Raw genomic sequence first — 13,968 nt, 5'->3', positions numbered from 1 at the left:
CAGCGTTTTTAGGAGGAATACCCAAGTTCATTGGATTCTGATAGAAGTCACCTTCATACCGAGTTTCGAGAGAATCTGTCCCGTGTTTTTTTTTAACTAGACATGTATATACTTCGACTCCACCACAAGGTTCGCTGAGATATAATTTGCCAGATGGTGTCTAAGTAACCCTTTGACCGCAAATGCATCCACCACAAGAGTAACACTTTCAAAATGCGTTCTTTCACTTTTTCTTAGCATCATGACGCCACCGAGTATATCATAATAATAAAACGAAACGGAATTAACATATACGTACATCAGTAGTTATATAGACAAGAATAGATATCAATGGTTATAGAAACAATAAGCAGATAATCTGCCTATTTTCATCTCTGCTTATTACAATAATATTTATTTAAGATGAAGTGAACCCATTATTTAAAAAATCGCAACCTTTAACATATCCGTTTTAATCCTAGGAAAATTTGACTTAGTAAGAAAACAAGATATAGATTGTATAATAGTACGATTATTGATTTTACGCTAAGGTCATAAGCTGGTGATGATGATGGCGATTACTCTATAATAGTCTACAAATGTTATTGAACCAAGCCTAACATCTCTTAATCCGCTACTGAAATAACCTTTGTTAGTTTTGTGGTGTATTGGTTTTTTGTATTAGCCCATTTTCCATAATTTGGTTACGTGGTATTAAAGAGACATACCGGTGATTTCGGTTTGATTAGTGTATAGGTTTTATATTTCTGCCCACATTATAAATTGGATACAGTTCAAATGACTCGAAGTATCCTTTACCTATTACATGTAGTTATTAGCATACTCCTCGCAGTGTTTCGTTTAACTATACCTAATCCAACTTAACACTGCTGTAACGGAAGCAAATTTCTGTTCCAAATTATGGCTGATCAACAGTCCGATTAACAACCAATAATAGCTGAGTAGCAATATCATTACGCTTTTAATAGAGCCCCAAATTGGACCAACTATGTTTACATAACGTCACGTCATGACTCACGATTTCATTACGCCCAATTCACCAGTGCATAGAAGAATATTGCAGAAAAACAAACTGCATGACAAACGAGACTATCAAAACGAATACAATGTAAACAATAATGTCTGAAGACGAACACTACTTTCACCGTTTTTAATACCTTAAATCACTGTCCAAAGTTTTAGGGAAGACCCCAGATTAAACAAAGAGCTCGCATGTTGCTGTACTTGGGATAGATTTGATTGAACGGGAAGAATAGACACACTCCCTCAAATGCTCAAGTACCAGAAGTCAATCCAGCAATGGCCAGAGAGGGATTTCTCGGGCCATTGTTTCAGGAATATATGGTTATTAGCAGCAACATCTTTACCTCACTTTGAAAATTCATATAGCTAACAATTTTTGTCTTACTTACGTTTCTTAAAACCACGATTTCAATCGTAGCGCGAATCGTGATAGTGGGAACCTAGCTTGAGCGTATAAAGTGGGCTAACAGGTAAGGTGTTAAATCGTTATAATTAATAACTCACACCTTTGTAATAAATTACAGTAGATTACAGTAAGGATTATAGTAGAGTAAGTTTTATATATATATATATATATATATATATATATATATATATATATATATATATATATTCTGGGGATTAAATCAGAAAGCGTGTTGATCGTCTTGCTAAAAAAAAAAGTTCGACGTCAGTTGAATTAGGACCAGGTTAGAAATGTGGGATCCTCTTATTTCTGACTGGTTAATGCAAGTTTAATTTTCATTAGTAACAGTCAAGATCACACATTCCCTTGACTGGTAATAAAAAACGGAATTCCCTTGACGCAGCATTAGAGTCACATCTGGTCGACGAAGTTGGTATTTACAAAGTGATAACTTCAGCCATAAGTTTGTTTTGTAATTAATAACGCTGTAAAATGATCAATTTATTAGATATATTGGAAGCTATATAAGGATTAAATAAAGACAGACTCGTTGGCAACAAAAACGACGGAAAGTTTTTTTAGAAATAGTGTGTATTGTGAAATGATCGAGAACGAAATGTCATCACCTGGTCCAAATAATATGTCCATCCCTACAAGTACCTGTGGTTTAACTGACTTAAATATTTTGTCTTCTGTGTCTAGAACCTTGACTGTCACGAATATATTATTCTTCTCGTCAAAGATAAATAGGTTAAGACAAATAGTTTATGTGTAGGCTACATAGCAACACAGAGACCTACTGGTTCGTCTGTCACGGACACCAAATGATCGAGTTATAGCAGAACACCAACTGAAATGAGCAGTTGTAGCATAATTTAGTTTTCTAGAGCAACTAAACACCTGTCCACAACATTATTTTACACAACTTCGTCTTCTGAAATACCTTTATATAGAATTTGTTTTAGCTAATGACGACTGTGAGGCATGAGGTAGTGTATGCTTACTCATTCTAGAACACCTAATACTACGCTTCATGTGAGATATTTCACAATCTTAGCATTATTAAATTCGACAATAATTCCATCCTTAGTATTTTGGCTGTGAAGACATTCATTCGTGTTTAACTTAATTAAAGACTAATTGTTAATTTGTAACCCACCGAACATTGATGGTTATAATTTCTGGCAATTATTTTTTTAAAATAGATGCCTAACGTAAAACGCAATGACTTTATGAATAGTATTATTGACAAAATAAGCCTCCTTGATTACCGCTATTAACTATTTTTAGCGCCAACTTACAAGAATGTTACAAGTCGCTAAGTTTTATGACCTCCGTGTGATTGAACAATTATTGCTTGAAGACTAGCGATAAATTCCTTTCAAGACGAAATGGGAAAATATCATTGATTTATCGTCATCCACTGATGCTATGTCTAACCAAGGTGGTTCCAAGGACTCCCTTTCCTGGAATAAAACAAGAGAAAATCTCTAAAGAAACTAAATCTGTCGATTGACCAACACCGCTAATTGTCAATTGAATAAAATGTCAGAGATGCCCTGTTATGTATTGACCACGTAATTATACCATGGTTCTGGATCTATTATTGATAATGACGATTGCTGTCTGTATTTATTATAGTTAATTAAAGTCTATATATAACATACCCCATATTAATAGCGTTGTTTATAGGCCATCTTAATTGAAACATCGATGTGCCACATAGTTTCGCTATTACACTTTCTACAACGTAGAGCAACAAGGAATACACATGATACATAACGAACAATCAAGCACACTTATTGCCTTAATAACTACATAATCCAGACACCTCTCTTGTCTTTATTAGCCCAGTCGGAGCAGAACAGTAGGACGTTAAATCCCATTTCATTCATTTCCAGACACATCCATCTATCTCCAACCATCCTATATTATCCATTACAGTTGGAGGCACCCAACCTGGGTAGGGAAGTTTTCGTAATGCAAACATTACATAAGTACGATAATTGCACTTCAAGACCCAATGTCGTATTGAGCAGAACGGTTTATGTAAAATAATTACAACCGTTTATGTCATTAAGTGACTGGGTGATCCTATCCCTGGCCCTAACATTCGCGAATGTCATTGGTCCAAAACCTGGACGGTTGTGGGGAGTATAATATAAGTTGCAATGACGAAATTAGAAAACGAACTAATGAAAGTAGAAGCAATTAGAATAGAATTAATACATCATCATATCTTCATCCAAATGCTCTTGTCAATCAACATATTCAAACTTCATAAAGTAGGATTTACTCTTATCTCGAGTCACCCCGGTCGTTTTTCTGTTAAATTCAAGCATGGTAGGGTTTTTGATACTGTTATAATTTTCTTGCACTTTCGTGAAAAATCGATAGGTTGAGATAAATGCTTTAGTCAATTATTGGCAAGTTGGCCAAAAGTGATTAGAATCTATTCATTGAGGAGTTTCAATATTGCGACGACGCTCTTACATTGTGGATTTGAAAAATGACTAAGTGTGTTTTTTTTTAGCTGATTGGCTCTACATCCGACACCCGGACACCGTCGACAAATTTAGAATTGTTTGAATGGAAAATAGACTACGGTTGAGAAACATTCGACCTCCTTGGCTGTCGCTCCGTGGAGAAATAACCTATCAGTTGAGAACCCTAAAATAGTAACAATTAAATGAAAATACGACGTGCTTTTAACAATACGCTGTTGTAATACCTAGATCGAATTTGTTTCCGAATAATAAATCCATTCGTAGACGAGAAAGGTAAATAGATGGAATCAATATTCGTTTCTGCCTTGGTGTGTTAATTTGACCAATAAACAAACTTGTATCTGGGTAAAGATTGAAATACTATAGACTCATAAAGTGTGTGTGTGAAGCTGTGAATTAAATATAATATTTCTTATACGTGATTGACAAACACAAAGCGTAGACTAACAAATCTTAATTTTTTTAAAGCTCATGGTTCGTGGTGTCAGATTTATAACAATTTTAACCGAGGTCTTTGGCTGCCTTTGTAAGACACCGATTTAAGAAGGAAGGGGTCGTGGTCTCACTGTTGACGATCGAAAAATAATATGTATGCGTGTAATAAAATTTTTAATAAAATTGTTAAAGGGAGAAAACACCTAAACCCACACCCGCCTCGATCCACAATGCATAAAAAATTATTTTATTAACTGCTAAGATTGGGAAATGTGCAAAACGTCTATATAAGCCTACTGTTGAATTTCATTTGCATATTTCGGTGATGTGTACCATTTTCCATGACCAGTTGTTTGTATAAATACTTTTTACTAAAAAACAAAGGTTGTGTGAAGGTGGATATTATTTTGGTAACTTAACAGGAGACGCTTTTCTGATTCAAAATGTCTGGGCGTAATTGATTCGTTGTAATAGTCTTTAATCTGTGCTCCTTGCAAAGATTCTAAACAATGAAATCGGATAGCCTTCTTAAGCTCGTTCGATTTTTTATTTAAAGATATGGAAGGAAAGGTTACGACAAACTCTCTGCACAATTCTGATATAGATTAAACGAGTCCTTTAGAAAAGCTCTTGAGGATAATTCTACAACCTCTTGGCATTTTGCCAGCTTATTTTTAGCCAGCATTATCTGGAATTGTCAATATTTCCATTAATCTTTGACTTTGGTAACAGTGATGACGACTTCACGTCCGCCATTATTGACCACGTGATGCATGTACACACGATACAGTGGAGTGGAAATCGGTAAGCTCGTCTGAATTGAAGCTAATTCAGGTTTGCATGTCAATATAGTTTCTTTCAGTTACCCATTTTACCATTGCGCTTTAAAAAGGAGTTCATCATAATTCGAGTAGCTTTAGGCGAAAATTTCGTACTTAGTTTTGGTTGAAACATGTAATTTTCTCAATTCAACTCTTTAATACACGCCTGTGAAGTGTTAAGAAAAAAAATGGTCAACTACATTTTAAGTCATAAACTGATTTTCACTGCAATAACTAGATAAATATAGTCTGTTGCAAGTAAGGAAATTGCTTGCCCGATGTTAGCACGAAAATCTATAATTCAATTTTCTAAATAACTGAGAACAAAATCTGATTTTAACTCAAGCACGAATCTATATTCATTTAAAAATTCAATGTCTCAAAAGTTAGCATGTTTTAGCCGATCAGACGGTCTTAAACATTTTGAATTGAAATATTGAATCAAACTCGAGACAAATTTAATAATGCCTGGTGCTCGTTTTCCAAACGTAAGGGTTAAACTGAAGTGGGCTAACAATTATTACGTAAGAATGATATAGGTCGAAAGCAACACGTACAAGTGATCGTAATAACACGTAAATACAAAACTGTGTAGAAAAAAAGATCATTTACTGTAATAAAAAGGTAATGTGCAGTAGTATAGTGAAAACACGCACAATATAGCAGGACATGATTATGTATAAAGAGAACATACGCCATATACAAAGACATAATTATCTATCATAATGAGAGGTTAATATCTATCATTATCAGAACATGAATCAGGTAAAAAGGATATTTAATTTCTTTATAAAGATCCGAATATGCGTCAAGAACACCCGACCTCATTAGGAATAAAAATTCAAATGATTGAACAAGAGAACGTGCATCATTACCATTAAGTGAACATAATGTGTTAGTATAAAAATAGCATAACAGTGTGTACATCAAAAAGTAAATCTGTTTCATTATAAAGAGAACATAGCGCATATCATTATAAACAGAAATGAAATGGGATTTAACGCCCTACTGTTCTGCTCCTGCTGGGCTAATGAAGACGGGCATACGCCATACAGTGTGCTATGATGGAAATTTTGCCCGGGCAGCGGCACTATCGCCTACTCTTATATCGAATTCCAACTGCCAAGGGATCTTTTACGTGCATTACAATGTATACACAGGACCTAGGTTTTTCGTCTCATCCGAAGGACTAGACAGCTGTCCTTGTCAGGCCCTCCGTTATGCATCAATGACAAGGGGAACCACGCCGGACAATCTGGATGAACTTTCTCGACCAATGCAGGGATCGAGCCAGCGTCTTACCCACTTAGTATTATAAACAGAACATGCCACATAATATACGCACCATTATAAAATGCACGAACACACGTCATGTAAAAGAGAACACGCATTGTTGTACAATAAAGAACTGCACATCATTTAAACAGAACCTTATGGTCCCTATGTATTTCAAATGGAGTATAGGTCCTATAAACAGTGAACATGATTATAAAGAAAAATGCTATATTATAAAGGGAACATGCTTTGTTATAGAGAGAATAAGTTATTAGGAAGAGCGCAAACATTATGTAAACAAAACACGGTCGCCACCATAAAATAAAACGACCAGTGCATGGAAACGCATAGAGTGTAACCAATCATGTGCTTCTAGTATTGTACACAGAACTAAAACATTACGTAAATAAACTGAACGTTTCTCAATTTTGCATTAAATTTAATCTCTTTTTTTTTTGTATTTTTCAGCTAAATTAGACGGTGTTAAAACTTATATGAATTTGAGACGGGTACCTTTAAAACTTCAAGATCGTGTGATTAAATGGTTTGATTATTTGTGGATGTGTAATAAATCTAGTGACGAAGATCGCGCTTTAGGATTACTACCTGATAAATTGAAAGCTGAAATTGCCATTCATGTTCATTTAGACACCTTAAAACGTGTGGAAATTTTCCAACAAACAGAAGCTGGCTTTTTGTGTGAATTAGTGCTAAGGCTACGACCCGTGTTATTCTCTCCTGGGGATTATATTTGTAGGAAAGGTAAGTACATTTCCATTTGGAATACAAAAATTGATTACATATAATTGGTATTTATTACTTAGAAGAATCGCCTGTTCAACCTCGTGTGTTTTCTGGGTCCTCTGGTTTACTTCCGCAGCGATAGATCACTAAGCGCAAGAGAATTATTGAAATAAATTGAACCATTATGTTGGTCACGCCCACTTCTCACTCATTTACTACTTCTGAACCTCATTTAAGAATATAACACTGTACACTAGTGTTACAGAGAATCAAGAATTAACCATATACAATTTACAATGCGGAACAACAAGTCAAGATGCCAAAATAAATTAACAATGGCGATTAAGAGCAGATATCAAATGAAATGGAACTATAAACTGGGTTGTTCACAATGCAACCCACATTCATTGTGATTTTTATTTATCCCATTTATAATCTGGTGGACTATTTTAAAGGGACAATATCACTCTTGCTGGCTTGACAGCTCCAGAAAATAAAAAAATAGCCCTATTCTAAGTACTAGATGTGTTAGTGTCCTACCTGTTGTGTAAATTATCCATTAAATCCTATTTTACTTGTCCAGAGGGTTCAAAAATATTTTTAAATCCAAGTCACATTTGAAAAGCTTTACGTCAGGCTTTTCAAATCATTTAGTTGAATTTTTCCAATCTTTTAAATTAGGTGTGTTAAGATGAAATTTGTATCATCAATTAATTGGAAAATTGTAAAATAGTACAATTTGTTGACCAGAATAAAGATTGGTGGGACATATTATTCAGTTACAACAAGAGTGGTATTGAGCCTTTAACAATTTTCTGAGATTCAGACTCGTGGGGTTGGGTGTGTATACTGTCTCTTTAATAATGAAACAAAGATGGATGATGATGATGTAACGATGTCAATAAATAATGATGAATAATGGTTGCGAATTTTATACTAAGCCTGTTCGACGTATACTACGATCGGCTTAGCTTAAAGAATCGGGCTGTCCTGATTTAATTTGCGTTTTAGCTTGTTCCAGACAACACATTCTTCCCATTTGAGAAGATTGCATGGTGACATGAAATCTAACCAATCAAATTTCGATTGCGCAATCCAATAATCAAACGTTCATTCTGACCCGTGAGAGTTCCTATATAGCTACTCACTCATAGGTCGGATACGTGTGTAAGGCATCTTCATTTTTGGGAAAAAAGATGGTTGAATGGAATTTATTGAGTAAACAAAAGTGAAAACACCAAGTCATTTAAATTACCGAGTTCAAATTGCCAACCGCGCATTTTTTTTGTGATAAAATAAATGAATGCAACCGATTTTGTTTTGGATTGTATACCCAATCGTCAAAGATGACGTAAATTTATTAGCGCGATAAGGATATGGAACCAATGCCAAATTATTTACACTTATTAACAAAGACAATCCAAAAGAACTGATTTAGTAGCGGGTATGATTTCTATATAGAAGTCCTTATTATCTACCTGAATGTGCATGTCAGTAAAGGTTATATTGTAATAGAAATGAAATGAAATGGGGTTTAACACCCTACTGTTCTGCTCCTAAACTGGGCTAATGAAGACGGGCATACGCCATACAGTGTGCTATGAGGGAAATTTTGCCCGGGCAGCGGCGCTACGACCTACTCTTATATCGAATTCCAACTGCCAAAGGATCTTTTACGTGCACTCCAATATGTACACGGGACCTTGGTTTTTCGTCCCATCCGAACGACTAGAAAGCTGTCCTTGTCAGGCCCTCCGTCCTGCATCACTGACAAGGGGGAACCACGCCGGAAAATCTGGATGAACTTTCTCGGCCAATGCAGGGATCCAACACCCGACCTCCAGGCTAGCGAGTATATTGTAATAGAAGTCTATCAGGTTTGCCCGGGCAGCGGCGCTACGACCTACTCTTATATCGAATTCCTACTGCCAAGGGATCTTTTACGTGCACTCCAATATGTACACGGGACCTTGGTTTTTCGTCCCATCCGAACGACTAGACAGCTGTCCTTGTCAGGCCCTCTGTCCTGCATCACTGACAAGGGGAAACCACGCCGGAAAATCTGGATGAACTTTCTCGGCCAATGCAGGGATCGAACACCCGACCTCCAGGCTAGCGAGTATATTGTAATAGAAGTCTATCAGGCAGCTTAAGACCGATGTCGTGCTCCCACCCCATCCACCCGCCCATCTCTTCCTCGTGGCATTTCGAACATATGCATATAAAAGAGATAATTTGTTTACGTTTATCTTTTTTCGTTTAAGAAAACCAAACTGTTGATTTTAGTGATTTTAATATAACATCATAATAACCAGTTGGTTTTTTATTCAGCAACTGGTTCAGTACACGCTCTTCAAAACATTTCCTTGTTATTTTTTTTAGACAAATGAGCATCGATTAGCCAACTTCGATTCTTGTCACAATTCCAAGATGGCGTCGACGCTCGTACCTGGCTTATCTTATCACTAACAGAAAGCAAGCCCTCTTCGCACTGGCTTGAATCGCAAGGCCATGTCAATATGTGACGCGTCTGTGATGTCAACCAATTTCCTCAACCCAGTCTAAAACAAGACATAACCGATCAAATCAGCTTTAGCTGCTTGAATGACATTCATGATATTGTTTTGGTATATTATTCCCGTGTTTCATTCAAATTAGCTCTAGAGGACAACTCTATTTAGTGACGTCGCAATGCGGATGCATTTAGGGTTTTATAAAACTACTGTTCATTGCTGACGTGGGTTGTGGAGTAGTCCAGCGGTATAAGGGAAATGGACTCTCAACTAAAATGACCCGGCTTTACATTCTGTCGTACGTCGATAAGAATCCTTCGGAATCTTTCAAGCCGGGTTTCACTTGTGGGGCTGACAAGCCATAACTGTCCAGTCCTTCGGTTGGTATGCTAACCCAAGTACACATTGGTGTGCACGTAAAAGAAGAGTAGGCGTTAACACGATTATCAGGGCAAATACGTCTATTGCATGTGTAGCCATGTGTGTCTCAAAACGTGTCTCCGCTTTTGCTCAGATTGTGGCACTGGCTTTCACGAAATACGTTATTATTATTAGTGTAGTACTAGGCGTAACATCAAATGACATAATAAAGAAACTTAAAATGTTGTATAAATGTTTATGAAACATCAGTTGTGAATAAAAGTTGCTAAATTCACTTTGAAATCTGAACCAGCACTTTAACAACTAATAGACTGAGGTCATCGCTACATTAGGTAATAACATAACCTTTAGTTTTCTTATAGGATTGGAGACAAAATATGTCCAATTTGTCTGCATTTGCCCAGCCTAATGTAAAATCTTATCTCGTCTTAACTTTGTAAACTAAGATTCATTCTTCAGAAATCGGCTGTCTCCGGTTAACATAGTTTGATAATCAAGTATATAGAAGTTTCTGTCGAATTAGTCTGCTTTAAATATAAATTTATTCAAAGTATGTTAAAATATCACAAACCTACGCAAGTTCATTTACACGGAATTTGAAGAGAGGTGTACAGTAAATGTTCAAGTTCGTGTGCGTAAGTCTTCAGTTAGTGTCGCTCACCCAGACCCCCCTAGTCTTTTTTAAAAACGAGATCAATGGCCTCTTACATAGATATCTACTGAATCAAGATGTCTCTTCAGGCAACAGAGGCTAATATTCAGAATACGAGTGATTGGGCTGTCAGTTTTATCAGTAGTCCAACAGACACTGATTGTGAATTATGTATATGCCAATATAAAACTCTCCTGCTAATGCGACAGCCATTTCTCTCTAGAGCATGGCTTCATACCCACAACCGGTATAGATCTGTTTTATTTTCTCCATTATTGAATTTAGTGTTAAATTCCTGGTAACAATCTTGAAATGGGGCCGGGTTACTAGAATTTTGTGATTTTTGACCGTCAGCTTAGGTGGGAAATTTTTCCATGCCATGTCTTTTTATTCTTCCACCTTTAAATCTTGATTTTTTTTTTATCGAAATTGGTTTAGATATCATTTATTTCGAAATAAAATGAAATATAGACAAAATATTATAAAACCTTATTAATACATAAATAATCCTTATTAAATCGAAATTCAAAACTCATGAACAATTCTGCAGAAAAGCAGAACAAAATAAGATCATCATTACTAAAGTCGGTACGATAAAAAAAAAACATAGTCTCGATTATCTATTTTTGTTTTTAATCAGAAGCAGCAGACCGGGTTCTAATCCAGTAAATATCGAAGGCTGCCGATGCCATCGTGAGTTGATTATGGTCTGGATAAGTTAATTAATGTCTAATTAATAATTTAGATAACATTTCAGGTATAAAGAAAGACCTGCAATTGGCAGATTTAGCTCTTGCATAATGTATGTTTAATTAGATTGAACTGAAAAACCATTCTAATGCTGATCAACCATATCGGTTGCTTGGAAAATTGTCTTTTGTTATCTTTGCTAAGCTGGTGTATACTATTCAAACTATTATAGTGGTTTGTTTTTCCTGTGCTATCCATCATCTGTCGATTTTCTTATATTGTAGTGTGTCATGGGATTATTCGTGTAGGTTGTAACACACGTCTTCTGATGTGATGTATAAAAAAAAACAATGGCTTAGAGTTCAGAAAGATTTGTCAATCGCTACAGGGGATCATGAAATAACTTGGCTGATTATTTTGGTTGCCCATAAGTGTCAATATCCCAGTCAACATTGATGGTTAGATTTACGTAAAGTTTACGTCATTATGGTTAGATTATGGTTAGCGTCCAATAATGGTAAAATTCTTTGGTTAAATTTACGTTACTTTTACGTCATAATGGTTATGGTTACTTTTACGTCAGAAAATGACGTAAATGTAACGTAAACTTTATGACGGATTACTAACCAATTTTTTTCCCTTTGAATACTTCTTGATTAAATAACATTACAAGTGTGTGCACATTCTAACAATTGATATATAGTCGGAATTCAGACATAATAATTATATATGTATTATTGGTTATAATTCTAACGTTAATCTAACGTAAATTTTACATCAGGTTTCTAACCGTTAGTTTATGGTTAGTTTTCTGACGTAAATCTAACGTTAGTTTTCTGACGTAAATCTAACGTTAGTTTTCTGACGTAAATCTAACGTTAGTTTTCTAACGTTAATATAATGTTAGTTTTCTAACGTTAATGTAATGTTAGTTTTATGTCATAATTTTAACCGTTAATTTAACGTTAGTTTTCTAACGTAAATCTAATGTTAATTTTATAACATAAATCTAACTTTAGTTTTCTAACATAAATCTAACGTTAGTTTTCTAACATAAACCTGATATTAGTTGTAAAACGTAAAACAAATGTCAGTTTAATGTCATGATACTAACAATTAAGGGCCTGACAAGACAGCTGTCTAGTCATTAAAATGGGTAAGACCCTGGCTCGCTAGCCTGGAGGTCGGGTGTTCGATCCCTGCATTGGCCGAGAAAGTTCATCCAGATTTCCGGCGTGGTTTCCCCTTGTCAGTGATGCAGGACGGAGAGCCTGACAAGGACAGCTGTCTAGTTGTTCAGATGGGATAAAAAAAAAAACGAGGTCCTGTGTACACATTGGTATGCATGTAAAAGATCCCTTGACAGTTGGAATTCGATATAAGAGTAGGCCGTAGTGCCACTGTCGGGGCAAAATTTCCCTCATAACACACTGTATGGTGTATGGCCATCTTCATTAGCCCAGTTCGGAGCAGAACAGTTGGACGTTAAACCCCATTTCATTTCATTACATTTTGTATCCATTTCTAAGTGCCCAAGATTAGAGATCTAGCTCCTTTAATAGTTGCGGTCTCTAGGTGACACACAAAGAGAAAACGAATGAATGAATGATCTACTCTCATTTCAAATTCCAAATGTCAAGGGTTCTTTTACGTGCACACCCACGTGATGGACTAGACACTGTTTTTTTGAGGTCCTCTGTCCTACACCACTACTAACAAAGGGAACTTTCTCGACCAACATGGGGATCACGTTGGCTAAGTGGGTAAGACGCTGACTCGCTAGCCTGGAGGTCGGGTGTTCGATCCCTGCATTGGCTGAGAAAGTTCATCCAGATTTTTCTGCGTGTTTTCCCCTTGTCAGTGATACAGGACGGAGGGCCTGACAAGAACAGCTGTCTCGTCAGGGATGAAAAACTGAGGTCACGTGTACACACAGGAGTGCACATGAAAGATCCCTTGGTAGTTGGAACTTGATATAAGAGTAGGCCATAGCGCCGCTGCCTGGGCAAAATTTCCTTCATAGCATACTGTATGGCGTATGCTCATCTTCATTAGCTCAGTTTAGGAGCAGAACCCCTCATTTGCTAGCCAGTGTGTTACTAATTACTAGAGAGAGAGAGAGAGAGAAATGGGGTTTAACGTCTACTCGACACAAACTAGGTCATTTCGGGACTAACATATGGTTTAATTTTTATTTACATAATTCGCTTGCGCGTAGGGGTCTTTAGCAGTGGGAGAAAACCGGAGGTTGGACAGGCGACCCTACTCCTTGTCACGTACAACCGGGGATTCGAAACCACGCCAGTTAACTCAATGACAGACTTTATGATACAGCGCCCGCACGCTAACCATTCAGCCATCCAACCCCCCGTTACTAATTACTAAGTTTGTGAAATGTAGGTTTTTCCTCATGTAGGTTTGTCCTGATGAAATCGGTTTATTGTCCTACTGTTCTGCTCCGACTGGGCTAATGAAGACAGGTACATACCATACAATGTGCTATGAGGGAAATTTTGCCTAC

The 13,968-nt window shown here is 36.4% G+C and overlaps 1 protein-coding gene across 1 annotated transcript in view; it reads left to right on the top strand.

The window, feature by feature from the left end:
- Nucleotides 1-13,968, top strand: part of LOC126808838 (cyclic nucleotide-gated channel rod photoreceptor subunit alpha) — a 161,615-nt gene that overhangs the window by 117,140 nt on the left and 30,507 nt on the right. Inside the window, exon 2 of the mRNA XM_050533828.2 lies at nt 6,936-7,229. Within this exon, the coding sequence (XP_050389785.1) occupies nt 6,936-7,229 (294 nt within the window). The remainder of the gene's footprint in view (nt 1-6,935; nt 7,230-13,968) is intronic.

The sequence above is a fragment of the Patella vulgata genome, chromosome 1 (genome assembly GCF_932274485.2).
Source record: "Patella vulgata chromosome 1, xgPatVulg1.2, whole genome shotgun sequence".
Lineage (NCBI taxonomy): Eukaryota > Metazoa > Mollusca > Gastropoda > Patellidae > Patella > Patella vulgata.
Note: the sequence above shows the minus strand (reverse complement) of the source record. Positions and strands in the feature narration are given on the sequence as shown.